At 36.8% G+C, this 27,836-nt stretch overlaps 1 protein-coding gene across 1 annotated transcript in view; it reads right to left on the bottom strand.

The window, feature by feature from the left end:
* Nucleotides 1–7,777: 7,777 nt before the first annotated feature.
* LOC123878938 overlaps nucleotides 7,778–27,836 on the bottom strand; it is a 30,327-nt gene continuing 10,268 nt past the window's right edge. Inside the window, exons 2-3 of the mRNA XM_045926315.1 lie at nucleotides 20,632–20,637; nucleotides 7,778–7,791 (exon numbers count right to left, since the gene is read on the bottom strand). Coding sequence (XP_045782271.1) covers nucleotides 7,778–7,791; nucleotides 20,632–20,637 — 20 coding nt within the window. The remainder of the gene's footprint in view (nucleotides 7,792–20,631; nucleotides 20,638–27,836) is intronic.

Below are 27,836 nucleotides of genomic sequence, written 5' to 3' on the forward strand. Positions count from 1 at the left end.
TAACGATTCTCGCAAACGCTGCCTAAATGGTTACCCCACCCGTGCGAACCGGGGCGGGTCGCTAGTTGTAACTAATGATATAATTCCAAAAATACTTTCACTGATACATAACTACATTATCCCCGAGTGTTATGAATTTTATCACCCAGACAAAATCGCAAGCGTAAGTTATATCTGCTAAATCCATACTAATATCATAAATGCAAAAAAGTGTCCGTCTGTCTATCTGTCTGTCTGTCTGCTACCAACAGTTTAACCGATTTTGACGAAATTTGGTACAGAGTTAGCTTATTTCCCGGGGACGGACATAGGCTACTTTTTATCCCGGAAAATCAAACAGTTCCCATGGGATCTTTAAAAACCTAAATCCACGCGGACGAAGTCGCGGGCATCCTCTAGTATATTAAAAAAATTGGTTGTCTGTAAAGTCGGTTTACTGACGATAGTTGAACGTGACAACAAAGGCCGATTGTGCTTCTTTGTCGCTCGTTCCGCGCTCTCGCTTGCACTTCAAGCCTTACATGGAACGCCTCAGAGCGAGGTAACGCCGCATGAGTCATGTTTTTTCGTGCGTGCAGCCGGCTCTATCGAATTATAAGACGTTGTCACGTCAAAAAGGTAGAGATGACTAACTGACTGACGGATCTATCAAGGCACAGCTCAAACGACTGGACGGATCGGGTTGAAAGGCATGCAGATATCTATTGATGTAGACATCCGCTAAGAAAGGATTATTGAAAATTCAACCCCTAAAGGGGTTTGAAATTAGTGTAATCCACACGGACGAAGTCGCAGGCATAAGTTATCACACTAGTATGTGTATGTGTATGTGTGTGTGTGTATGTTTGTTACTCCGTCACACAAAAACTACTTGACGGATATGGCTGAAATTAAAATGGAGATAGATAATATCCTGGATTAGCACATAGGCTACTTTTTATCCCGGAAAATCAGAGAGTTCCCACGGGATTTCGAAAAACCTAAATCCACGCGGGGGAAGTCGCGGGCATGGGCTAGTGTAAAATAAAGTGCAAAGTCATCGAACTTCACAGGTCATTAACCCCAGAGCCAGAAAACACGGCGAGACGACGTCGTTAGGCAGAAAAAGCCGTCCCATACAAACAAAACGCACCCAAGATAAATGTAAAGGATTTTACATACAAAACGTGTATGTAAATGCGACTACCCGAGACAAGTGACTGAGGGAGACTGATTTGAATTTGGAATTTTGCGCGCGCGCATTCAATGGGTAGGGTGACAATTTGTTTTGTTTATTTATTTATTTATGTACATAATATTTATTTATTTTTTAGGGTTCTGTGCTTGAATTCAACCCTTTTCAACTGATCCTTTCTTTATTTATTTACCTAATAACTGATGCCCACGAGGATTATGGTTTTTAAAAATCCCGCGGGAATTCTGTGGTTTTCCGGTTTAAAAAGTCCATGTTACTCTCCAGGTCTTTAACCATACCCATTACCCATGCAAAAATCACCATGGTCCTTTGCGACGTGACTGAAAGACAAACCAATTAACCAACAAACACACTTTCTAATTTTATGGGCCCAGAATCTGCCACTTTAAAGACCTCAGCGCTCACCACTGGACACAGGACATAATCTCTCCCTGTACTTAATCTCTCCCCGGTCATGTCGTATTGCCGCCCCATCAGACTATTGAGAGTGAGGGAATAACGGCCGTATTTACAAACGTTACTATGAGGTCTCACAGTGCGCTCGAACGCAGAGTGTAGGTTCCACCAATCAGATCATTGTAAATTGACGTGATACAGTCATCTGATTGGGGGAACGGACACTGTGCGTTCGAGGGCACTATGAGACCTCATAGTAACGTTTGTGAATACGGGTGTTTTTCATTTGTTTGCGTACTACACTTGTGCACTAGGTATATTCTCCTTTGCAATGGCTAACATCACTCAGAAGAACATGTATCGTTATTTGAACCTACTTTCAAAACCGACTCACGCTTGACAGATATTATTTTTGTACGTTAAAAGGAAAAGGAGTCAAAAGTTGTCAGTCTACTTGCAATGTGCAAGTATTTGCAAGTGGCTATAACTCACAACTTCACTGAATCCGAGACATGGTCGCTAACTATGGGCCTCATAAGAAATCTCAGAATCACTCAGCGGGTGATGGAGAGGAAATGAGGAGATCCGTAGGAGGACCAGAGTAACCGAGTTTAACGGGTTGTGAAGCTGAAGTGGCAATGGACAGGGCACATAGATCGAAAACCGATAGTAACTCGTTCACACAGGCTGCGTAAGCGTAGACGTTGCGCGTACCATTGCGTTTTAATATATGGAACTGTATGAAACATGGCACACCGCTTGCGTAAAGCGTGGATGTATGCGTAACTTTTAAGTTTCACTGCCATCAGCAGTCGACTGCCGATTTTTTTAACCCCCGACCCAAAAAGAGGGGTGTTATAAGTTTGACGTGTGTCTGTGTAGGTATCTGTCTGTGGCATCGTAGCTCCTAAACTAATGAACCGATTTTAATTTAGTTTGTTTTTGTTTTAAAGATGGCTTAATAGAGAGTATTCTTAGCTATAATCCGAGAAAATCGGTTCAGCCGTTTGAAAGTTATCAGCTCTTTTCTAGTTACTGTAACCTTCACTTGTCGGGGGTGTTATAAATTTTTAATTTACACTTGTTATTTTTGAAAACTACATATAATTTGCTAGGAACTAACTTCATGGTGACTCTATTAGCTACCTATTTACATTAGGAGGTCCCCTATCGCTAGTCATGCAGTATTAGGTCTCATTTCTCAGGCATATTGCTGCTTATCGCGACTTCGAATCTCTGTCTACTTGAGTTTTAACATACTTACTTTTGCCTATTTTTAGGGTTCCCTACCTCAATAGGAAAAAAAGGAACCCTTATAGGATCACTTCGTATCTATCTATCTGTCGTCTGTCTGTCAAGAAAACCTATAGGGTACTTCCCGTTGACCTAGAATAATCATTTCATATTTCAGGTAGGTAGGTCAGCACAAGTAAAGGAAAAAAACGGCCAAGTCCGAGTCAGACTCGCGCACCGAAGGTTCCGTACTCGGGTATTTTTCCCGACATATTGTACGATAAATCAAAAACTATTATACATAAAAATAAATAAAAATCTGTTTTAGAATGTACAGGTAAAGTCCTTTCAAATGATACCCCACTTGGTATAGTTATCTTACTTAGAAAATTGAAACACATTTTAATTTCTTTTGTGATGTAACCACAAATTCACGGTTTTCGGATTTTTTCCTTTACTTGTGCTACAAGGACCTACCTACCTGCCAAATTTCATGATTCTAGGTCTAACGAGAAGTAACCTATAGGTTTTCTTGTCAAACACGACCGACGGACAGACGGTCAGACATTTGTGGTTAAATCACAAAAATAAATCCAGTATTTAGTTTGAGCTGTGCGTTGATAAATCAGTCAGTCAGCCAGCTTGTTCATTTATATACAATTATAGATATCACAGTAACAATAGCACAGATGTAGATAGATACTAGAACAGTCTTTAGAAATGATTATTTCCATATCTGACCCACCAGGAATCGAACCAGGAAACAGAACAGATAACCAGTTACAAGAGAAGTTATTCATGAGAAATGAAGACATTCAACTAAATACCTAGGAGATATAACTAAATAGCTATTGGAACAATGTGCACAATTTTCATAGATACATCAATGTTCACTTGTGAATTCAGAGAGGTATACAGACGGACAGAGTCGTGGAATGTATTACAATATTTTATACATACGGGGCCCGTGCTTAAATCATGCTGTCCGGCTGGGACCGATCTAGTCAATAGCTTGGCTTTGAAAAACGACTGCTAAAAACTACAAGTATTTCTATTTTTACCCGACTAAAAGAAGGGTGATGAAGGTTAAAAGCCTTCCATTAAGTTAACCAAAAGGCTTTAGGCCTAAATCCGTATCTGATAGTTTTATTTTTTTAGGTCCTAACCTTTTAGTATTTTCAGCCTATGAGAGTTTTCCTAAAGCTAATATTTGCTTTTAAGATTAAAGCTTTTAAATTCAAAGCTTTAAATACTTACCTATTAAAATATTATTGGCTCATTGAAAAATAAGTACAGTCAGAGTCAGACTCGCGCACCTAGGGTTCCGTACTCGGGTATTTATTCGTATACGTAATGCCCTTTCATATGATACCCCACTTGGTATAGTTATCTTACTTTGACAATTGAAACACATTTTTTAAAATGTTATATCCACAAATTCGCAGTTTTCAGATTTATTCCTGTGCTTGTGCTATAAGACCTAGCTACCTGCCTTTCATGATTCTATAGGTGAACGGGAAGAACTCTATAGGTTTCTTGACAGACACGACGGACGGACGGACGGACGGACGGACAGACTGACAACAAAGTGATCCTATGAGGATTTCGTTTTTCCTTTTACCCTAAAAATTACAGAACCCTAAAAATTATTTCTTTACTGCAAATTGCAATAGTACCTACGAAGCACGGTACCTAGAAAAAATAACTTAACTATAAACAAGTGTAAATTAAAAATTTTCAACACCCCCGACAAATCATTTTCAAATAAATAATTATGTAGGCAACGTCCATCTTGACAGCTTGACATTTGTCAATTGACATAATATTATGAACCTAACGGTTATGTAACCTTCTTTTCTACAAGAAAACTAGAAAAGAGCTGATAACTCTTAAACGGCTGAACCAATTTTTTTGGATTATAGCTAAGAACACTCTCGATCAAGCCACCTTTCAAACAAAAAAAACTAAATTAAAATCGGTTCATTCGTTTAGGCGCTACGATGCCACAGACAGATACACAGATACACAGATACACAGATACACAGATACACAGACACACAGATACACAGATACACACGTCAAACTTATAACACCCCTCTTTTTGGGTCGGGGGTTAAAAATACATTTTCATGAACTAACAAAAACTTTTCTATAACAAAATACTTACGACGCAGCTTATTTGACTACAGTAAAGTTAGTCTCATTTAGTATTAAGAATTTTAAATTGAAAGTGAGTCTAGTTATGAACTGTACAATTTTCGCGAATTTTCCTTTCAATGATAAAACTTGTCGCTTAAAGGGCGGTTTCTGTAATGCGACATGCTCATTCTCATCTATCTATAATTATTATTAAAAATAGGTACTAAATCATAAAAAGGAAAGTTTCATGAGCATAATTTATTTATCATAAATACATAATAGGTACAAATAGGTACACCAAATGATAGTTAAAATTACTTATTTGTAATAGGCCTAACTCTGTAACTACAGAACCAATTTTAAGTAATAATTCTTGCACCGTATGAAAGCTACTTCGTCCAGAAATTATGTGTGCTATTATATCGTCGGTCGGACTCTCGGAAGATCTCCAAAATCAGCTATTTTGAGTTATATGCAAAGAAAACCTCCACTTCTAATATAGGTACCTACCTACTTAAGTCAAGAGTGACTTTTCTAGGCAAACTGATACTTAGGCACCGTCAGGCGGAACCCTATCCTTAATTAAGAGAGTAAAATAAAACCGGTCATGCTCACGAAGAGTCCCGTACCATCGTGCAAGATATAAGACAATATGTGCTTATTTAATTTGCATGGTGGCCGTTTTGAAATTTTTATTATTTACTAGAAGACGCCCGCGACTTCGTCCGCGTGGATTTAGGTTTTTCGAAATCCCGTGGGAACTCTGATTTTCCGGGATAAAAAGTAGCCTATGTGCTAATCCAGGACACTATCTATCTCCATTCCGAATTTCAGCCAAATCCGTCCAGTGGTTTTTGCGTGAAAGAGTAACAAACATACATACGCACACACACACAAATACAAACTTTCGCTTTTATAATATTATAGTGTGATAGTGTGAAGTGTGATCTCTACCTATAACGGTTCATCAGATGCAGCCCGCTGACAGACAGACGGATGGACGGACAGCTCAGTAATAGGGTCCCGGGTTACGGAACCCTGAAAATGACGACGATAACGACTAGTTAAAGAAACTGCACCTTAATCTTTTCATACCTAATAGTCATATTATGCAACCCGCACCTTCCGCTAACCTTTTTGAAAATTTGCAAAGATCTTTCACCATTCTGCTTTGACAAAGTTGTGACATCTCTAATTAAAGTAATAAAGTAAAAAGTTAGTTGGCTGAGCATTTGCTTTTTTTTAACAGGGCTCTCTCCGTGACTCGCTTCATACAAACGTAGTTCCAATTTCATTTGAATATTAAGCAACCAAAGTCCATGAAATTTTGCAGACATATTCTAGAAACTAATATAGATTTCTGTTAAAATATTCGATTTCAAAGTTACGCGGTCTTAAAAATTTACAAACAAATCTTTGAGCCTGTAATTTTAAAACTACATATTTTTAGAAAAATCTAAAACACCACAGACACAGATATTAGTTTCCAGGATATGTCTGCAAAATTTCATGGACTTTGGTTGCTTAATATTCAAATGAAATTGGAACTACGATTGTATGAAGCGAGTGTCGGACAGAGCCCTGTTAAAAAAATGGTCTTTTAAAATGTCGTCGGGGAAAAGGCTGACTTTATTGTGATATTTAAATGACCTAAAATAAAAATCGACCTCTTTTAACCCCCGACCCAAAAAGAGGGGTGTTATAAGTTTGACGTGTGTATCTGTGTATCTGTGTATATGTGTATCTGTCTGTGGCATCGTAGCGCCTAAACGAATGAACCGATTTTAATTTACTTTTTTTTGTTTGAAAGGTGGCTCGATCGAGAGTGTTCTTAGCTATAATCCAAAAAAATTGGTTCAGCCGTTTAAGAGTTATCAGCTCTTTTCTAGTTTTCTTGTAGAAAAGAAGGTTAGATAACCGTTAGGTTCTTAAATTATGTCAATTGACAAATTTATGTCAAGCTGTCAAGATGCCTTCACTTGTCGGGGGTGTAATAAATTTTTAATTTACACTTGTTAACCAATTACCGTAGAGTGTTACCAAAGAATTCAAAATAGGTAACAGGGTAGTTGTTGTTGTGACTTGCGGGAAAGCTTCTTATTATTAGGTTCCATAACAACATACAATTATGAGGCACAGCAGACGCATTCCAACGCCAAAACCGGTCAAGTGCGATTCGGATTTGCGCACGAAAGGTTCCATAATAGAAAATACCCAAAATCTGTCATACAATACTAAAAACCTTCAACTCAACCATATCACACTAATATTATAAAGGCGAAAGTTTGTATGTGTGTGTGTGTGTGTGTGTGTGTGTGTGTGTGTGTGTGTGTGTGTGTGTGTGTGTGTGTGTGTGTGTGTGTGTTTGTTACTCCTTAATGCAAAAACCACTGGACAGATTTGGCTGAAATTCAGAATGAAGATAGATAATATCCTGGATTAGCACATAGGTTACTTTTTATCCCGGAAAATCAAAGAGTTTCCACGGGATTTCGAAAAACCTAAATCCACGCGGACGAAGTCGCGGGCGTCAGCTAGTAAAAGAATAAAGTAGGTATGTCTTTCCGCCCAACCCTTTCGCTTTTTTATTCCGTTTTGTTGTACCTTTTACAATTATTAAATTATAGTTAAGTAGTAGTTTAAAACAGAATTTTGATTTATGGAACTCTACACAGGGAATAAATGATTTTAGTTCTTCCTCAAACCTCTAATTATCAAAAACGAATCAAACTTTTGTGATAGTGATGTGCAGTTATGTCTAAACTGAGATTTTGTATCGATAGTTTAATATTACTGTACTATCACTTTTGTAAGTTAGGCCGATGTACCTGTAAAAAAAACTTATTTTTCAATAGCGCTAAAATACATATTTCGAAGTAAATATAAATAAATTAGACTTCATACTTTGACGTAAGATTTTTTTACACCTTTATTATGTACCTGCTATCTCCCAGAGCCACCATGATCCAAACTTCGTAGTCGCGGATCGTTCCTACTTGTGTTGGGAATAATACGCATAGAAAATTGGACCTTTTACAAAATAACGAAGGTTTGGCACGCGCTGGGTCTCTCTATGGGCTGTGTTGGTTTATAACATGGGTTTATAAACTCTGGTTTATATCGATAAGTTAAGCTAAGCTAAGTGGCACAATAGGAACCAAAAATAAATTACCTGCCATTTTATATGCAACTTCTCCCTTAAGGCCCAAACGCAATTGTTATGCGCTGCGCGACGTGACATGGTGCGATGCGGCACGGCAAATATCACACTAGTCACACTAATATTATAAAGGAGAAAGTTTGTATGTGTGTGTGTGTGTGTGTGTGTGTGTGTGTATGTTTGTTACTTCTTCACGCAAAAACTACTGAACGGATTGGGCTGAAATTTAGAATGGAGGTAGATTATACCTTGAATTAGCACATAGGCTACTTTTTATCTCGGAGAATCAAAGAGCTCCCACGGGAATTTTAAAAAACCTTCATCCACGCGAACGAAGTCGCGGGCATCAGCTAGTAATTTATATGAGTTTGTATGAAGCAAGGTGCACTTGAATGATGCCGCGGCGTCGCGTCACGCAACGCAGCGCAAATCCGTTTGGACTTTTAATTCAAACCTATTTTATAATTTATCGAAGTCGTTATAACTTGTACCTGAGTTATATCGATAAGCTAATTATGTGTATTGTTACAACACTAAACACAGGATCGATAGTCAAAGCTGGTCCGTCTGTTACTACGGCTACGAGCGGCGGTGTACCCGAATTACAAAGCTGGTGGCACAATGGGAACTAAAAACAAATTACCTAAACATACGATATGATATGCTATTCCTAATATCCATTTCCATACAATAAATGTGAAAGTTTGTCTGTCTGTCTGCTCGGGCCGTTTTCACGGCCCATCCGTTCAGGCAATATTAACGAAATCTGGTACAGAAACAGCTTGCATGCCTAGACTACTTTTGGTCATTTATTTTATTATTTATTTACAGACAGGTAACGGACGGGCGTGACGAACGGCCAGTAGAAGCTTAGTAAGAGTCCCGTTGGTACCTTTCGAGTACGGAATCTTAATAAATTCCCACGGCGCATACTTAGATAGTAAGGGTCAGAGTTATTTTCAAATGACTCCATTACCTACTATACGTATAATTGTGATAGTAAAAGAATGCTTCGCTTACAAGCACCTGTAGCAAAGATTGGGCTTGTATTCCATAGGTACGTAGAATGCCAATAGAATAGAGAATGATGTAAATTTAGTAAATTCTCAGCCCGTGCCTAACAGTTTCTGTTCAATAATGCAATAATCTCAATAGTGATTACAATCACCGCCGGGATTTTCTTGCTTTTTAACCCCCGATCCAAAAAGAGGGGTGTTATAAGTTTGACATATGTACCTATCTGTGTATCTGTCTGTGGCATCGTAGCTCCGAAACTAAGGAACCAACTTTAATTTAGTTTTTTTTGTTTGAAAGGTGGCTTGATCGAGAGTGTTCTTAGCTATAATCCAAGAAAATCGGTGCAGCCGTTAGAAAGTTATCAGCTCTTCTTTAGTTACTGTAAACTTCACTTGTCGGGGGTTTTATAAATTTTTAATTTACACTTGTGTATTTGCAATTGGACGTTTTACCTTTCTCTAACCTCAAGCTCAAGTCCTTTTACAAGAAAATATAATAAGTACCTGAAACTACTACCATGTCACAAATTACAATATAAAAAATAACTTCCAGGATATTATTGTCCGTTTGGTGTGCCCCAAACTTAGCTATGTCAGCCTGACATGCACTCTAAATCATTTCATAGTTGGATTATCAGTGCTTTTGCACAGACATACGTACGAACATTATGCAGTCCTGATATTATGATTATTATTAGCTTCTTTTTTTACAGGAAAAGAGCTAATAATATCATTTCGAAATAGGCACCTGAAAAAACATAAGGTAGTTCTTTACTTAATTACTAGCCGATGCACGCGACTTCGCCCGCGTGGATTTAGGTTTTTCGAAATCCTGTGGGAAATCTTTGATTTTCTGGGATAAAAAGTAGCCTATGTGCTAATCCAGGATATTATCTATTTCCATTCCAAATTTCAGCCAAATCCATCCAGTGGTTTTTGCGTGAAGGAGTAACAAACATACACACATACACATACACACAAACATTGGCCTTTATAATATTAGTGTGATTAGTGTGACTACTTAGGTGCTAACTGATGCTCGCGACTTCTTGTCGTAGAATTAGGTTTTTAGGGTTCCGTGCCTCAAATGGAAAAGCGGAACCCTTATAAAATAACTTTGTTGTCTGTCTGTCTGTCTATCCGTCCGTCGTGTCAGGAATAAATCCGAAAACCGTGAATTTGTGGCTACATCACAGAAAAAAAATTAAAATATGTTCCAATTTTCAAAGTACGATAACTATACCAAGTGGGGTATCATATGAAAGGGCTTCATCCGTACATTCTACAACAGATTTTTATTTATTTTTATGTATAATAGCTTTGAGTTATCGTGTAAAATGTTTGAAAAACTAACCGAGTACGGAACCCTCAGCGCGTGAGTCTGACTCGCACTTGGCCAGTTTTTTGTTTTTACTATTACTAAGTTTTGCTACAAAACACAAGTAAAAAAAGTCCAAAATATTTAATTAGTAAACGTAATATTAGTTCTTGAAAGAGGTCAGCCGCTGTCAACAATAGATATAATCTGGCGCTATCATTATAACTACAACTACATCTATAATGATCTATCATTACAAGCGATTCATTGTTTGTCCGTCTATCACACAAAAAGTTTGGGTAACACTGATGTAGAGTGGCTAGATGTAACAAAATTGTATTTTGTAACCCCCGACCCAAAAAGAGGGGTGTTATAAGTTTGACGTGTGTATCTGTCTGTGGCATCGTAGCTCCTAAACGAATGAACCGATTTTAATTTAGTTTTTTTTGTTTGTAAGGTGGCTTGATCGAGAGTGTTCTTAGCTTTAACCCAAGAAAATCGGTTCAGCCGTTTGAAAGTTATCAGCTCTTTTCTAGTTACTGTAACCTTCACTTGTCGGGGGTGTTATAAATTTTTGATTTACACTTGTTTAATCGTTAAGTACGGACAGCATCTACTAAGATTACAATCTAGCCTACGAGTGAAGTAATACTAAACTGTCATGTGAGCCCTTACACGGAAAGTTCGAGCAGTTAGCCAGTGATCAAAATACATAGCACTCGAGCAGTCATTGATCAACAGCTTGAAGCTACTGACTGCCTGGAGCAGTTACAACTGCTCAAGCGGTTCCATATTGTATGTACCCCTGCAAATACTGATCTGAGATATGATACTAAGAAGTGTAGCTCACTGTGCAGTCGCAGCTTGAAGCTGTCAATCCTGGCTGCTTCAAGCTGGCCGTGTAAGGCCGGCTAAAGATTCACCTAAGAATCGATCCACTGACTTAGTTTATAGTTATCAGTTTTTATTAACCCCCGACCCAAAAAGAGGGGTGTTATAAGTTTGACGTGTGTATCTGTGTATCTGTGTGTCTGTGTATCTGTGTATCTATGTATCGGTGTATCTGTGTATCTGTGTATCTGTCTGTGGCATCGTAGCGCCTAAACGAATGAACCGATTTTAATTTATTTTTTTTTGTTTGAAAGGTGGCTTGATCGAGAGTGTTGTTAGCTATAATCTTAAAAAATTGGTTCAGTCGTTTAAGAGTTATCAGCTCTTTTCTAGTTTTCAAATGTCAAGCTGTCAAGATGGACGTTGCCTAAATACAAAATAATTTATTTGGAAATGATGATGTGTGTGTGTGTGTGTGTGTGTGTGTGTGTGTGTGTGTGTGTGTGTGTGTGTGTGTGTGTGTGTGCGTGTGTGTGTGTGTGCGCGTGTGCGTGTGCGTGTGCGTGTGCGTGTGCGTGTGCGTGTGCGTGTGCGTGTGCGTGTGCGTGTGCGTGTGCGTGTGCGTGTGCGTGTGCGTGTGCGTGTGCGTGTGCGTGTGCGTGTGTGTGTGTGTGTGTTTGTTACTCCTTCACGCAAAAACTACTAGACGGGTTTGGCTGAAATTGAGAATGGAGATAGATAATATCCTGAATTACCACATAGGCTACTTTTTATCCTAAAAAGCCTAAATTTAAAACCTAAATCCACGCGGGCGAAGTCGCGGGCATCGGGTAGTATTATAATAATTTTTGATGCTCAGTTCACTAACTAAGGCAACTAAGGTAAGGTTCTCTGTTCTTGACTTCTTTAAATTGGACTAGCAAAGTCTTCGTACTAGGTCTGAGGTCTCTATTGTCACGGAGCTGGATAGCCTCGACGTTTACATGATGATGGACCCTAATAATATGTTTGATGGATTTAGATTTAGTTAAGTTTTTTGCCTCATCCAGTATAAAATTTAGTATGTCTGTAGACTGCAGTGAGTGACGCGTCCACTAGTGCTGCGTCATTCTTGACGGACTTATTCCGACCATAGAATAATCATCTCACAGACATGGCTGTATGCAAAAGTAATTTACGACAACCTTACAGATAATATTCAATAAAACAGATAGCTAGCCCTCATTACTATAACAATCATGCCCACGTGGAATGCAAGAGTACTGGCTGCATTTCCGCGCTGGACAGCCCGGTTGATCCGTTGCGCAAAAAATGAGCCATCCATTCTGTCACCCGATAAGGCTATTAATCTCGGTGAAATGTCTCATATTTTTTTTTAGCACTAAGTCTCCATGACCTTACAACCTTAGTGATAGTAAGTACCTTGTCTTGCAAATCAAATTTTGATTAATTTATTCACATTTTGATAAATAGACTTATTAAACCATCATAAATTATTGTAAATAATATTATTTATAACGCGTACACTCTGAGAATCTTTCCCATTTCACTCGCCATATTTGTTTTACATCACAATATGTGAACTGTCGTGTCAAAAGTAAATAATATGGTTTACCGTACTTTTGAGATAATAGTTGACACAGAAAATATGGCTAGTCTTTCCTCAGATTGTACACGTTTAAACACATTCTCTTGAATTTATTGTAGGTATACTAGCTATATTCCCGCGACTTCGTCTGCGGCCGCGGTATACCCTGTCTATGTTAAAGTCTTTCTCACACCAAAGTCTGTAAATAATGTTCTGCTAAGATAATAAAGATTTATTTATTTATTTATTTATTTATTTATATATTTATTTATTTATTTATTTACTTCTGCATAAAGAACTTCAGAGCTAAGCTAGCTTAAAATTAGTTTAGGATCGATCACAAACAGACAGACAAATCTTTCCTCTTATAATATTAGTACTTATATATTTGTCGCTTCTATCGTATTCCTAAGCCAATATACCCAAATCGCCCGTTGAGAAGCGATCGCCGATACAATAGCAATTATTGTCGATACTGATCCCAGATATCGAACATATCGAGCTGATATCGAGTCGATACCACTGCCGGACATCGTGTATTGTGATGAAAATAACCAACAGACACACACATACACACACACACACACACATATAGACACTCACGTTATGTAACACCTAGAATCATCAACATGATTTTTTTACCCGACTGCGGCAAAACCAAAAAGAAGGGTTATGATTTTAGCAGTCTATGTATGTACCTATGTGTGTTTGTATGCAGATTGTGTGTTCCATCGTAGCGCTTAAACTACTGGGCCGATTTTGATGAATGAGGTGTCAATTGATTCGTTGTAAAGGTCCGGGTGACATAGTGTAAGCTTGGCCCATATTAATTATCTATAAACGTGTACAAGTTACTGATTAAATATTTGGCGCCACTCAAATCATAACAAATCATAACATCATATTAGAAGGCGTCATTGATTGGCTGAAGTTGTTCAACATCTGATCGATAAACGTACTGTATATAAAATTCTTATAGTTTTTAGTTGATGAATTGTAGCATAATAAAGGATAATATTTGTAATCAATATATAAGATGAAAACATCTTTATTACTTAGACGATTTGTTAAACGAGCTTGATGATTTGTATATTAGTCACTAAGTTTATTCATTGTACAATTTGGATTGGCCGATAACGATAAGATAAAAAGGGGAGTGGCTAATAAACGTGGAGAGGTTACCTGTAAGAGTGGTTTTTAAAACTACGACATTCGAAAATATACTAACGTAAGAGGAACAACATTTATTTGACACAAATGTAAAAGTTAATAAATTTAAATATGAAATAAAAGTGTAATAATTTATCATAAAGATTGTGTTTGTGATTTCGTCAGACCTTACCCAAAAGGTCAGAAGAGGGACATCAAGAAAATATAATATTTTCTTGTCACGCTCACGACTCAGAGAAACAAGTGGAAATATACAGAGGAACGAGAAAGAAGTGGAGGTCTAGTAGACCACAGACATTTTGGAGCACAAGGCCAATATTTGGGCCTCAATATATCAAAGTACCTAGTCATGGCATCAAAGGATTTCTGGATAAACGGGTAGGATCTTTCCATGATTTTATTTTTATTGATACCTATTAATGGTAATTTTTTTTTATTTGTGTGGGTTTTCGTTTTGTTTGTTCTACATTTAGTTATCATTTTGTTAAAAAGCTTTGCTCCGAGTTGGAATGGAAATTATATAACGTTATGATACCTAGAATTACCCACATGTTTATAATTCATCTTGTATATTGGTTATACAAATGCGATCGACCTTCAAATTGTGGTTTAAATAACATTAAGGTATTTAGAAGGCTTATTTTACAATGAAAAATGAAAAATGTTTATTTACAAAATACAGTCTTGTACAATTTTCCTGTGTCTGGTGGTACCCGCACTAGGTTATCCTGTATCGTGGGTACAATGGAATAGATAGTGAACATAGTGTTAAACAATATAAAAAGTGTGGTTTACTTAATGATGGGCGTTATTGTTACTTTTAAATAGTTTTCAGGATGTATCTACTATGTCCTGCCGGGGTTTTATTTCTCATTAAATGATTTCACAGGTAAATATCTCACGGAACGTGGTATTTCAATCTTCACACTTGTAATCGTGTGCCGAATTAGTTTGGTTAAGAGTTACGATAGGGATTTATTTTCACATAGTGGTTTTGTTTTACGGAAGGTGAATTTCTGGATTTAGGTTCAATCGTTTGCTGCATTCATTGTATAGATAGATGTTTTCCTTTTTCTAGCACACAGTGACGCGATATTATCACACAGCACTCATTGGGCATCTTGAATGTTGTTTTGTGAAATTATTATTTTTTGTAAACCGCTTTGGGATAAGGTAGAAAAAGTTACATGAAATAGCTTTTCGTTTTACGCCTGCCAGTGAAATAATCCGTCTCTACTTGTAATGGTTACTAAGTGATTGGGGATATAAAATGTTAATTGATAAAAATGAAGGTGATCCGTTGTAATAAAGTGATAGTGACCAGGGTTAATAAATTGAGCATTTTGAGAAATATAAATCCTAAAATGGGTGTAAAAGTAGGTTTATCTTATCTGGTTATTCTTTAACTAAATTTAAAATTATGGTAGGTAGGTAGTCAGATAGTTTTAAATACGGGGTGCATAAATAAGTGTTTTTTTTACAAAAGTGAGGAGAAATGTTTTTATTTATCTATTTTTACCACTTGAAACGCGTAATGTTTGAGTTTCAAACATAACTTTGCTGATAACAGCTCACCATGAACAACCCATGGCCGGCCCACTACTGAGCAACAAGTGTCTCCTCACAGAATGAGAAGGGTTTAGGCCGTAGTCTACCACGCTAGATAACAGCTAATTTACTTTTAATACTGGCACAATAATTTGAGTACTACGAGTAGTAGGTAGGTATAGTATATGGGCAGCGGGGTTTTTTTTTTTACCTGTATTCACGCAATTAACTGTGTACTGCCGCATTTAAATGCAATATGATTTTGTTTTTATTGGATTAACATCGCTTGGCGGGTTAAATTCCTGGCAAATGTTCTATTAAAATTAGAGTAAGTTTTTTTTTATGGTAATATACCTACAGTACTGCCCTTAGGGCAGGGCGCGATAATAAGTACCTACTACCAAAATACTATTTTCTTTGTTGTACGAAAGAAATTTTAGGCAAATATCTTTGCACTACGCTCGCGTTTGTGGCATGACATTATCCCAGAAATATATTTTAAAAAAAATTCACGCTCGCTTGACTCGCTTCGCGATAGTTCAGTTTCGATATGCATTTAGTTAACAAAACTCTCAGGAAACCACGTTTGTTGTGCTCTCGAAATTGATCAGTCTATTTGATAAAATCGAAATGCGGTGCCTTATAAATTTCGCTTAGGAGCGCCGGTAGTATCTCATGATAATAATATGAATATTGATCATAATTTTTTTTAGGCTGATTAAGCATTGAAGGTTTTTTGGCTGGTCTGGCATTTCGCCTGATTTTATGTTTTTGCTTATTTAGCGCGTTCAGGAAAGCTTTGACAACGTTTTATAACATGAGTATATATTTTTTTTTGTTTTAGTTACCCAAACAGAAAAAAAAGCATTAAAGATGTGGGACCGAGGGATAAATCTAGTGTGATTTTTGGTTGGATTATGAAGTTGTAGTTAGGGTATTTAAAATAGAAGGATTTCAATTGTAGGAAATGATGTAAAACATGTTGAGGATAAGTTGTGTAATAAAGTCGATAATTCACTTGTTGGATGTCACGCGATCTCATTGCGAGGAGGAATCTTTTTCTTGTCTCCTTTTTTTTTAAATACGGTGTTCTGACGGGTTTTTATTTACGTCTCGGATTATTGAATACTTTCGGTGTTTGATTGGACGGTTAGAGGTTGCAAAAGCAATCGCCCTCTAATTAAATCATTTATTTAGGCATTAGTTCAATTTGGATTATATCTCGCGAAAAGCCACGGTGGCTGTCTCTCGCGCGTCTTGGAAAGACATTCCTAATGCCTGTTTTTCTGAGGGAGGGATGCATTATCAAGTGAGATGAGCTGCAATGTTTGCGGCTGATTATTTTGGAAAATTTGCAATCGTGGCAAGTGGAGTAAAGTTTGACTAAACTATTTAATGAACTAAGTATATAATGGATTTGGTGAATGGTTATATTATATAACATTTTGATAAATGGATGAATTTGAAGAGTGTATGTATGTGGTTGATGCACATTTGTTTCATATTTTTACTTAAGTTATAAAGTATTACATTTGGTGAGTAGTTATTTATATTTGGTAGGGTAGGTTTGATAAACAGGTAGTTATCTTGATTAATAAGTGACTTATCATTTTATAAATGCGTACTTTAATGTTTGATGAACTGGTATACTTGATAAATGTGCATATTTTCATACTTCAAAGACAAGTTGTACCTATTAGTTTCTTCAAGCTTTTAGTTGCTGATAATTATATCAACATTCTTTAGAGCGCATGTCCTATGGACGAAATCGTTTATACATACTTTCACTGTTTGAAATGTTACAATCATAAAGATATAGTTATGACTAGAGGGGGTCATAGCTTGTTGCCGCTCTTGTACATCCATGTGTCAACTAGGTATTGTTATCAGTATATTTCAGGGAACCTCCGTTCGGGTGAAAGCGATAGCTGTTGGATAAATGCTTGTTGGGTTATCAGAAGACCGTGTAGTCTTCGATGAGGTTACTTGTAAATATTATAGCGAAATAGTAAGTTTAAAAATAGAATGAGGCTAAACTAAAAAAAATGAGACAAAGATAAAAATAATAACTTAAAGCATTGAAACAGCATAAAGTGAAATAGTAACTTACAAACTATACATACATATTTACGAATTATGTAGATAGATATAGTATTACTGGATTACGTATATCAAATAAGAATACTGTCAGCTCATGTTTTGTTTTCGGCGTGGTAATTTTACGCTTAAAACTCATAAGAGATATCATGAGGTTCGCTTTCTGTAAAAGTTATTAGCTTTAACAGTTAATTGATTTATTACATTATTTATTTATTATACACTCAACAAGTAAAAGTATTTTGTTTTGACAAAATCCAAAGAAGTACCTATTGGATTAATAAGGCAAGGTACGAAGCATTGGCTGGATTTTACAACATTTAAAGTTTCCTGTTCATTTTTATCATTGAGTTAATTTGAGGCGGAAGGATCCTCTTGAAAATTTTTAAGATTAAGTTATTAGTAAGGAAGTATATTTTGCTTAGGTTAGTTTAAAATGTACAGCCGGTAATTTAAAAAAAAATATATATATATTTAATTTTACATAATAGGTGAAGCTGGTTGATGCACCAAAAATCGAATTATCATAGGAATTTAATTAAGCTAACATTTTTATTTATTATCAACTTCAAATATACAGTAGCAAACTGATTAGTTGGAATACATGCAGTGATTGGAATATTTAAGTTCCGATAGAAGAATCTATATCGTGGCTTGTTCCTTTATGGACAAGAATATTTTTTTTGACTCGTGGGACCACTTACACAAAATATCAACGTTCGGTTTGGAAGTCTTCCATGGCTATTCCTACAGTTCCATGACGTATTGAAGAGGTTAACACTTTGTCGCTCACCACATCAACCAGCACGGCATTTGGGTATGATGGATGGATGTAGATAGGTACACATTTGATGGGGGGGGGGGGGGGGGTTTAGTGGTTTGTATCAATAGGAACCAGGGGTTGAATGAGGAAGGCTGAGGACAGTACGTGTGGTGCTTACTAGGGAAGGTTTATGTTCAACAGTGACCTTATGTACAGTACGAGGATGAATCTTTTACGAAACGAATACAGAGTGAAGCAGTATTACCTATCATTACAATAGAGTATTTATATTATATATATATATTATATTTATTCGTATTTTATTATATTATGCATAACTATTTATTATTATATTATTATTGTATGTATTTTATTTTGGTATTTATTGGAAGATATTTGTGTAAATATTATTGTGTAGCACTTGTATTAACCATTTTATAAATCTAGTACCATGGGACCTATTCCACGTATTTATGCACCTTACTCACAACCTGCACGGGGAAGCTGGAAGAAATCTCTGTTTAGAGATAAGCATTTCCTTTGTACATAGCTTAATTTATCTTAACTTTGTAACTACAATTTTGGTACATGAAAATAAATATAATAAATATATAAAGGAAAATCGAACAGATGCAGGTCATTACGGTTAACATATAAAATAATGTATAAGGTACCTACTTTCTTCTAATCTTTATGATCGATCAGCTTGTGATAGAGATCTTGATGTCGTAGAGAATAGAGATGTATCGAACGGAATATTTATTTCATTTTTTTTCCTGCTATTATGTTGATATCGCTTTTCTCTATGAAAAGGAATTAATGATAAACTAATAGGTATCATTCGGCGGCGAGTCGCGACTGTGTCGTTCCCAGGGTCGAATTTGGTAGTTCTGCTTATGTTACTCGAAACGACAAAGTACGCCATATGGTGCATATTATGGCTAAAATAAAATATATAAGTATCATGTGAAATTATAAATCAAAGATTCTTTTTGCATGTAGATATTATATGGTTAAGAGGCACAAGTGACGCAACTACTGTACCCTGGCGTTTGTTTAACATTGTCCATTAGTACTTCAGAATGTGGATTTTGCTAAAAAAAAAAAAAAACAATAGGTAATTGTAAGAAATATGGGAAGCGTAATCTGCATTAAAAGAAAAAGTTTGAATTGGAAGCAACCAGGCATAGGATTTTCATACATCCGTAATCACGTTCCTTTCAACTCTCTATCTATCACGGTTCACGATACGCCGTTCACGGTTCAGGCCGTGACGCACGTGCAGACGGACAGACGGACGGAGAGCAGAGGTTTAGAAAATAGGGTCTCGTAGGCACCCTTCGAGGGGTACGGAACTGGAGAAAACTAAATTATAATAATGATAATAGGTTTTTTAGGTTACCAAGTAAAATTACTTCTCTTAGGTCGGATTGTATTATGATGGATGCTTATGAAACAAAATTAAATGAACGGTCTACTCAAAGTGTTTTATGTTTGCAGGATCCAAGGATGTTGGAAATGAACAAATGAGGGAAAGGATGACCCAAAACTAGGTATGGGTCAGGGACACAAAGTCCCAAGGAAGGAAAGAACGAAAAAGTAAGCCCCGAGGTTACGGGCTATGGACAAAAAGTCCTATAGGAGGAAGGAGGTGGACCCTAGGATAAGGGTCATTAAAAATTTGGATCTGGAGGGAAATAAGGACAATCATATATGTATCCCGGTAGAAGAGAGACGCGCCAGGGCTCGGAATCCGCGATTTTCCAATAAGAAGGGAAGAAGAAAATATGTGCGTAAAACTATTGCGTTGAAAGTGTATGAAAATGTTTTGTGATTTAAATCGAGAACTGGCGGCGATTAACTTTAAGTTTAAAGAGTTTATTTTATCAAAAGGACAAGAAGTTCACTTACACGTATTCATATTAAGAATCGCTCCCGATTCTAAATATAAATATAGAAGAAAACATAATCTTTAAAGGTATGGTGACTATACAATAATATAAAAAGTCAAAACACGTTATATTCGTTAACAAACTATACCTACATCTAGCTAAGATATCTATGGTGTTTGACACTGTTTGATTAAACTTTAAACTTTGTAAAAGATTTTTCCTCCAGTATGAGTTTCGGCAAGTACATTATGTAGTAGAGCTAGGTAGTTTTCATACCATAATTAGTCCTAGCTTTATGTAATTGTAGCATAATAGGTATGTTCGTTTTGTGTACCATATTTATGAGATTTAGCTTTAAAGTGATGCGTGTATGTACGGACTTTAATAGTATTTTCCTAACAAATAGACATATTTTGAATTTGTATAATTGACTTATATAATATAGTTCATCAGTTTTCTTATATAATTCTTTAGTGGGGAGGAGAGTCTAGTTGGAACAGAACTTTTAACAATTTATTTTGAGATACTTGAAACCCTTTAAAGTAGTTTTTAGTAATTAGTTTTACATGCTCATCCCCAAATCTCTATTGAGTGTTCCTGTAAAATACTGGCTTGTGAGTTATAATTGATACTTCGGACTTTATGCATATACCTACCTTCTTTGATTAAATTGAGGCCTCCTTTAGTTGCTACTGGTCTCGCAATTTTTGATATCTTTATGATTTTTGAAAAATTATTTATAAATTTAGAGTGTCTGCATCTTTTTATTTTAATATTAGCGGAAGAGAACAGAAAAATGAATTTTAGATTAAAGGCTAAATTTGAGTGCTACTGTAGACTGGCAGGTAAAGTTGCGAGGGTAAATAGTTTGGAATTGAATTGAGTTTGTCTGCTATTTTCTAATTATATCGGATGGAAAGGGTTGCTGCGAGTGCTCTAAAATTAAGTTGCAATCATAGTCAATACCAATGTAACAATAAAACTGTATATTCTTTCTAGTTAAGGTTAGCAAGAATATTAATTTAATTAATTACTATCTTAATTTTTTTTTGTTTTGTTGAACTAAGTATTTGTCATTTTGGTTGTGAAGTTTACATGTTACTTAAGTTTTAATTTTTTTTTTAAAAGCGATGAGACTCGCTTAAAACAGGATGGCCGAGCTGTAAGCTTGGCCCATATTAATTATCTATAAACGTGTACAAGTTACTGATTAAATATTTGGCGCCACTCAAATCATAACAAATCATAACATCATATTAGAAGGCGTCATTGATTGGCTGAAGTTGTTCAACATCTGATCGATAAACGTACTGTATATAAAATTCTTATAGTTTTTAGTTGATGAATTGTAGCATAATAAAGGATAATATTTGTAATCAATATATAAGATGAAAACATCTTTATTACTTAGACGATTTGTTAAACGAGCTTGATGATTTGTATATTAGTCACTAAGTTTATTCATTGTACAATTTGGATTGGCCGATAACGATAAGATAAAAAGGGGAGTGGCTAATAAACGTGGAGAGGTTACCTGTAAGAGTGGTTTTTAAAACTACGACATTCGAAAATATACTAACGTAAGAGGAACAACATTTATTTGACACAAATGTAAAAGTTAATAAATTTAAATATGAAATAAAAGTGTAATAATTTATCATAAAGATTGTGTTTGTGATTTCGTCAGACCTTACCCAAAAATAGACTATATTTTATACGAAAACATAGACCTAATGGATGTTACATCAAAAAATGTGGGGTCTCCGAAATTTTTTTTTGCTATTGTATCGAGTGGGATGTCAAATGAAAGCGCAGAAAAATCTGAGTTTACCTAACATTAAAATATACGCTTTCTTATGAGGCCCATAGTTAGCGACCATGTCTCGAATCCATATGTCATCTACATACCTCAACTTAGGTATTTCTAATTCCCTTAAGCATTCAAGAAATGCTAAGCACATTATTATAAGACTATTTGCAATTAATAACCGGTAATTTCAACGTGAACGGGATTGAGATGTCACTTACCATTGGATTGGTTGTAATAATTTACGGTAATGTAACGAATATTTCACACTAATAGAAGCTTGCCGGATTGTATGGTGGACCGGTTTGTGTGTGCTTCCATTGGTATATTACGATACGGGAATTTGTCGGACGGTTTGTTGAACTTGGTCTCTGGATCAGTGCCAGTGGTCTTGACATTCCAAAATATCGTGTAAGTACTAGCTGATGCCCAGAGCTTACGCATTTACGTAATGCGCCCCGCCCTATGGTAAGCTCGTGTCATTTTTCTCACTGTCACCATATAGGTTATGGCAATGGGTACTGTACCGACGTCTGTCTGTAGATTGTCCGATAATGCAAGTAGCAATGGAAACGCGCCCCATCCTATGGTAAGCTCGTGTAATTTTTCCCACTGTCACCATAGGTTATGGCAATGGGTACTGTACCGACGTGTATCTGTAGATTGTCCGATAATGCAAGTAGCAATGGAAACGCGCCCCATCCTATGGTAAGCTCGTGTAATTTTTCCCACTGTCACCATAGGTTATGGCAATGGGTACTGTACCGACGTGTATCTGTAGATTGTCCGATAATGCAAGTGGCAATGGAAACGCGCGCCGCCCTATGGTAAGCTCGTGTAATTTTTCCCACTGTCACCATAGGTTATGGCAATGGGTACTGTACCGACGTCTATCTGTAGATTGTTCGATAACACAAGTGACAATGGAAACGCGCCCCATCCTATGATAAGCTCGTGTCATTTTCCCCACTGTCACCATAGGTTATGGCAATGAGTTTTGTACCGATGCCTGTCTGTAGATTGTTCAGTAATGCAAGTGGCAATGGAAACACGCCTCATCCTATGGTAAGCTTGTGTAATTTTTCCCACTGTCACCATAGGTTATGGCAATGGGTTATGTACCGTCTGTCTGTAGATCGTTCAGATAACAGAAATATTAATGGATAATGAGTCAGTTATTGTAGAAAGAATTTAGCTGCGGTTTTACCCATTATAATAGTCATATACCTACCTATACTGTAGGTATGATTCACTATAGTCTATCCACGGAAAGAAGTTAGAATAGCAAAATATGATATTTTTTTTTAATTCACTATAGGTAAGCGCTTGACCACAATCACACCTGATGGAAAGTGATGATGTGGTCTAAGATGGGACGCGTTTACCTAGAAGGTGCCTATTCACTCTTGTTTTAAAGATAACCGGATTGTAATTGGTAGGAAACACAGATCGCGGAAGAGTATTCCAAACCTTAGCCATGCGTATGAAGAATGAAGACGCAAAACGTTTCGTGCGTGTAGATGGTATGTGTAGATGATAGAGACAAAAATCTCAATGGGCGATAAACATGTTTTCAACAAGTGTAAATTAAAAATATATAACACCCCCGACAAGTGAAGGTTACAGTAACTAGAAAAGAGCTGATAACTTTCAAACGGCTGAACCTATTTTCTTGGATTATAGCTAAGAACACTCTCGATCAAGCCACCTTTCAAACAAAAAAAACGAAATTAAAATCGGTTCATTAGTTTAGGAGCTACGATGCCACAGACATATACACAGATACACACGTCAAACTTATAACACCCCTCTTTTTGGGTGGGGGGTTAAAAAACATTCGAAATATGGTATCAAAAAACATTGGAAATTCAATTCGAAAACATAGATTCGTTTATGATTGTTTGGTGACTACTTCTACGCTGACCAAGTTCACAGACCTTTGAAAACATTATGAAGAACTCTCAGGAATGCAGGTTTTTTTCACCGTTAAAGCAAGTGATATTTAATTACTTTAAACGCACATAACTCTGAAAAGTTAGAGATTGCCTGGGATCGAACCCCCGACCTCCGATTAGAAGGCGGACATCCTAACATCCTATCCTGTATTTCATATAGTTAATTTTAAAGAGGAATGTGCAGCGCCCAGACAAGTCGCCAAGACTTCAGGGCGCTAAGAAAACAATGTAAATAGTAAAAAAAAAAAAAAAAACCACTAGGCTATCACAGCTTCTTTGGAGGTATGAAATAATATTAGCTCAAAGCGATATTTAAACAAACAATGATCCAAAATAGCCAATCGATTTCATACGAACGCAACCTTTGATGCGTCCATCATCACCGCTTCCTATTTACTCCTTTGATTTAAATTTAGAATTCTGGAATTATTTCTCTCCGATTCGATTCCAGGAAAATCGGATAAATAGGTAGGTACCTATTTTTGGTTAATTTTTCTCGAGCCTCAGAATTATTACGTCAAATAGTAGGTAGGTACGGCCCAGTAGATCGGTTTTTATGACTCTATGAGAGACAGATTTTCATGATTCTAAAACAGACCCTTATAGGATCACTTTGTTGTCTGTCTGTCTGTCGTGTCTGTCATGTCTGTTTTTATTTACTTGCGCTATAAGATCTGGCTAGTTGTTAATCATGACTCTATGTCAACGGAAAGTACCTATTCTATAAGGTTTTGATGGACTTCGTCTGTGGTAGCGTTTTTTAATGGTGGAACTGACTGGGAAGCGCTCTAAAGGGGCGCCGCGTGTATGTCGGTGGGCGCCGGCACAGACGAAGTCCATACTTATACATGTAATATCCCTAACTTGTAAATAACTACAAACTTGACATTGGCTAATCAGTCTAAAGCCAGACGAGAGAGAAAAAAAAAGGTTTTGATATCCTTGACAAGTCTTGACAGACACGACAGACAGAACACCTTCAAGGGTTTTTTTTCCTTTTGTGGTACTGAACCTTAAAAAGGGAAGCCTTATAGGATCAGTCGTTGTCTGTTTGTCTGTCAAGAAGGAAAAAACAGAACCCTTCCTTTTTCATTTTCAGCTAAGGAATCCTATAAACAGTAAGAAACTAACTTGACTGATTGGAAAAAAGTCATTGGCTTTAAAAATAACCCTTGGAATTTCACGGATTATAATTTAAGATGAATGCGTAATAGACCTTTGCCTCGATCACTATAATACTTTTCCTACTTTATTTCTACTCTTTTCAATCTACTAAATTGAAACAAAAGAAATCATCTACTTTGGATACGTTTTACCCCATTTTTTCTACCCCAATTTGTTCTTATTAAGGTCGGTTGCACCAACATATTGTTATTAATAATTTAACGGGGTCAAAAACTTTCGTGGTCAGAGCTCTTACGAACCGTCAGTAACTACCAGTTAACGTGAAAATTCGTTAAAAAGTTACATAAATACGTCATCTTTAAATTTTGAATAAAAAATCTTTCTAGTTCTATTTCTAGTGAGGCAACGCTAGTAAATTAACAAACGTTAAAGTTTCTACGTGTCTGTTAAATTTTAACGAATGCTAAAATACATTTAACCAGTGGTTTGAACTTTGAACTAACCGGCCCTTAGTCTTGTATACGGAACCCTTGTCTACGAGAAATATAAATCGCATTTTCCAATTTTTATTTGATGGAAAACGAAAACAGACAGACATCTGGCAATTTTGTAAAAGCGTGCCACGCCCGCTTCCGATGGACATGTCTAACTGCCGCCATAGAACTACACATGTCGTAGACATGGCAAACTTTTATTTTTTATTCATCTTCTTCTTCTTTGTCGTAACACTCTTGGCAGAGCGGTCGTGGTCATCATGAAGTGACGTTTTGGGGGGCAGATGTTACACGCTTCACGAGCATTCGCCACTTCTCCCTGCTGGTCGACATTCTGGTACACTCGTGCACGGCACTGCTTACAGCGATTTTTCTTCATGAGTAAAGGAAATAACAAGCATTCGCTTGTATGAAAGTTATAAACAAAAATTGGTTGTCTGTCAAGTCGGTTTACTGACGATAGTTGAACGTGACAACAAAGGCCGATTGTGCTTCTTTGTCGCTCGTTCCGCGCTCTCGCTTGCACTTCAAGCCTTACATGGAACGCCTCAGAGCGAGGTAACGCCGCATGAGTCATGTTTTTTCGTGCGTGCAGCCGGCTCTATCGAATTATAAGACGTTGTCACGTCAAAAATACTTTAGAAAATTACTAACGTATTTGGTAATTTATTTATGTATTGACAAAATATTACAAGTAACTGATTGATTGATAAATTAAAGATTTAAACTTAATATTTGTTACGCTGAATCACTTCCAGGGAAACGTGCCACCAGGGTGCCTAGTGGGAGATTTTTAACCTATTCGATCGCGTAAAAGTTAACTGCGTTTTGTATGGAATTGAAACAGCGCCATCTTCTTGTCACTAGATGGCGCTGTTTCAATTCCATACAAAACGCAGTTAACTTTTACGCGATCGAATAGGTTAAAAATCTCCCACTAGGCACACAGAATCAAATAACGCCCATATATACCGAATGCAGAATATTCTCGCTGCCTTCGTTATTTACCATCAGTATCGGAGCGTACGGACGTACCTAGCTTTAATTTTATGTAAACCGATTTACTAAACTATTTCACAACCAAGAAACATTTCTACTTTCACTACCAGCTCCGGACAGTCGCCGTAACTGGTTTAACTAGGTATGTCTAATATATTTTCAACTCTACATCAATCGCTGACACCTCAAAATGGCTTCTTCCGGTCGCAGGCAAGATGGCCGGCTGGGCGCTTCCGGTAAACGTCAAACTTCGGCGAACAATTTTTCCTTTGATGTTGGCGTTTAAGAGAAAATCTCTTTTCAATAGTTTTTATTATGACCATTTTTAACCCCCGACCCAAAAAGAGGGGTGTTTGAAAAGGCTAATCTTCGGAACGGCTGAACCGATTTTGACGAAACTTTCACAGACAAGTAGAGGATTAACCAAGGAGTAACATAGGCTACTTTTTTAACTTTAAAAATGGAGGAGTTGTGTTTTTCTACCTATGCATTGATATCTCCGAGATTTCTGAACCGGTTTGCATAATTTTTTTTGATCGATAGAGGAACTTTGCGAAATTGTTCCATAACAAATTTGGATTCCAACTCCTCAGTTCTGATGCTGCAGGGGATCTGACCAATCCACGCGGAGCTGCGGGCATTATCTAGTCACCAAATATGAGGCAGTTTCGCTGATGTTTCGCAGTTCTTACAACTAGGGATGTTATGGATATATAATTTCGGATCCGGATATGGATACGGATATTGGTAAAAAATAATATCGGTTTCGGTTACGGTTATGGCTATTAAATTATTTCGGATTATCCGATAGTTTCGGTTACGGATATTAATTTTTTAAGGAACTGTAAAATGTGAACTGATGAAGGTGTCGCATTATAGCGGAGTGCACAGTTAATTCGTACGAGTGTAGTATTTAGTTAGACTCCGCCCTATCCGAAACTATCCAAAACTTTTATTACGGATTCAGTTACGGTTACGGATATTTTTTTATTTCGGATATCCGATAGTTTCGGTTACGGATATGGATATCCATAACAACACTACTTACAACACAAGTCGAGGCGGAACTGCAGCGGTTTCGCTGCTGTTTCGCGGCGGAGGTCTGCTGCG

The sequence above is a fragment of the Maniola jurtina genome, chromosome 27 (assembly GCF_905333055.1).
Source record: "Maniola jurtina chromosome 27, ilManJurt1.1, whole genome shotgun sequence".
NCBI lineage: Eukaryota > Metazoa > Arthropoda > Insecta > Lepidoptera > Nymphalidae > Maniola > Maniola jurtina.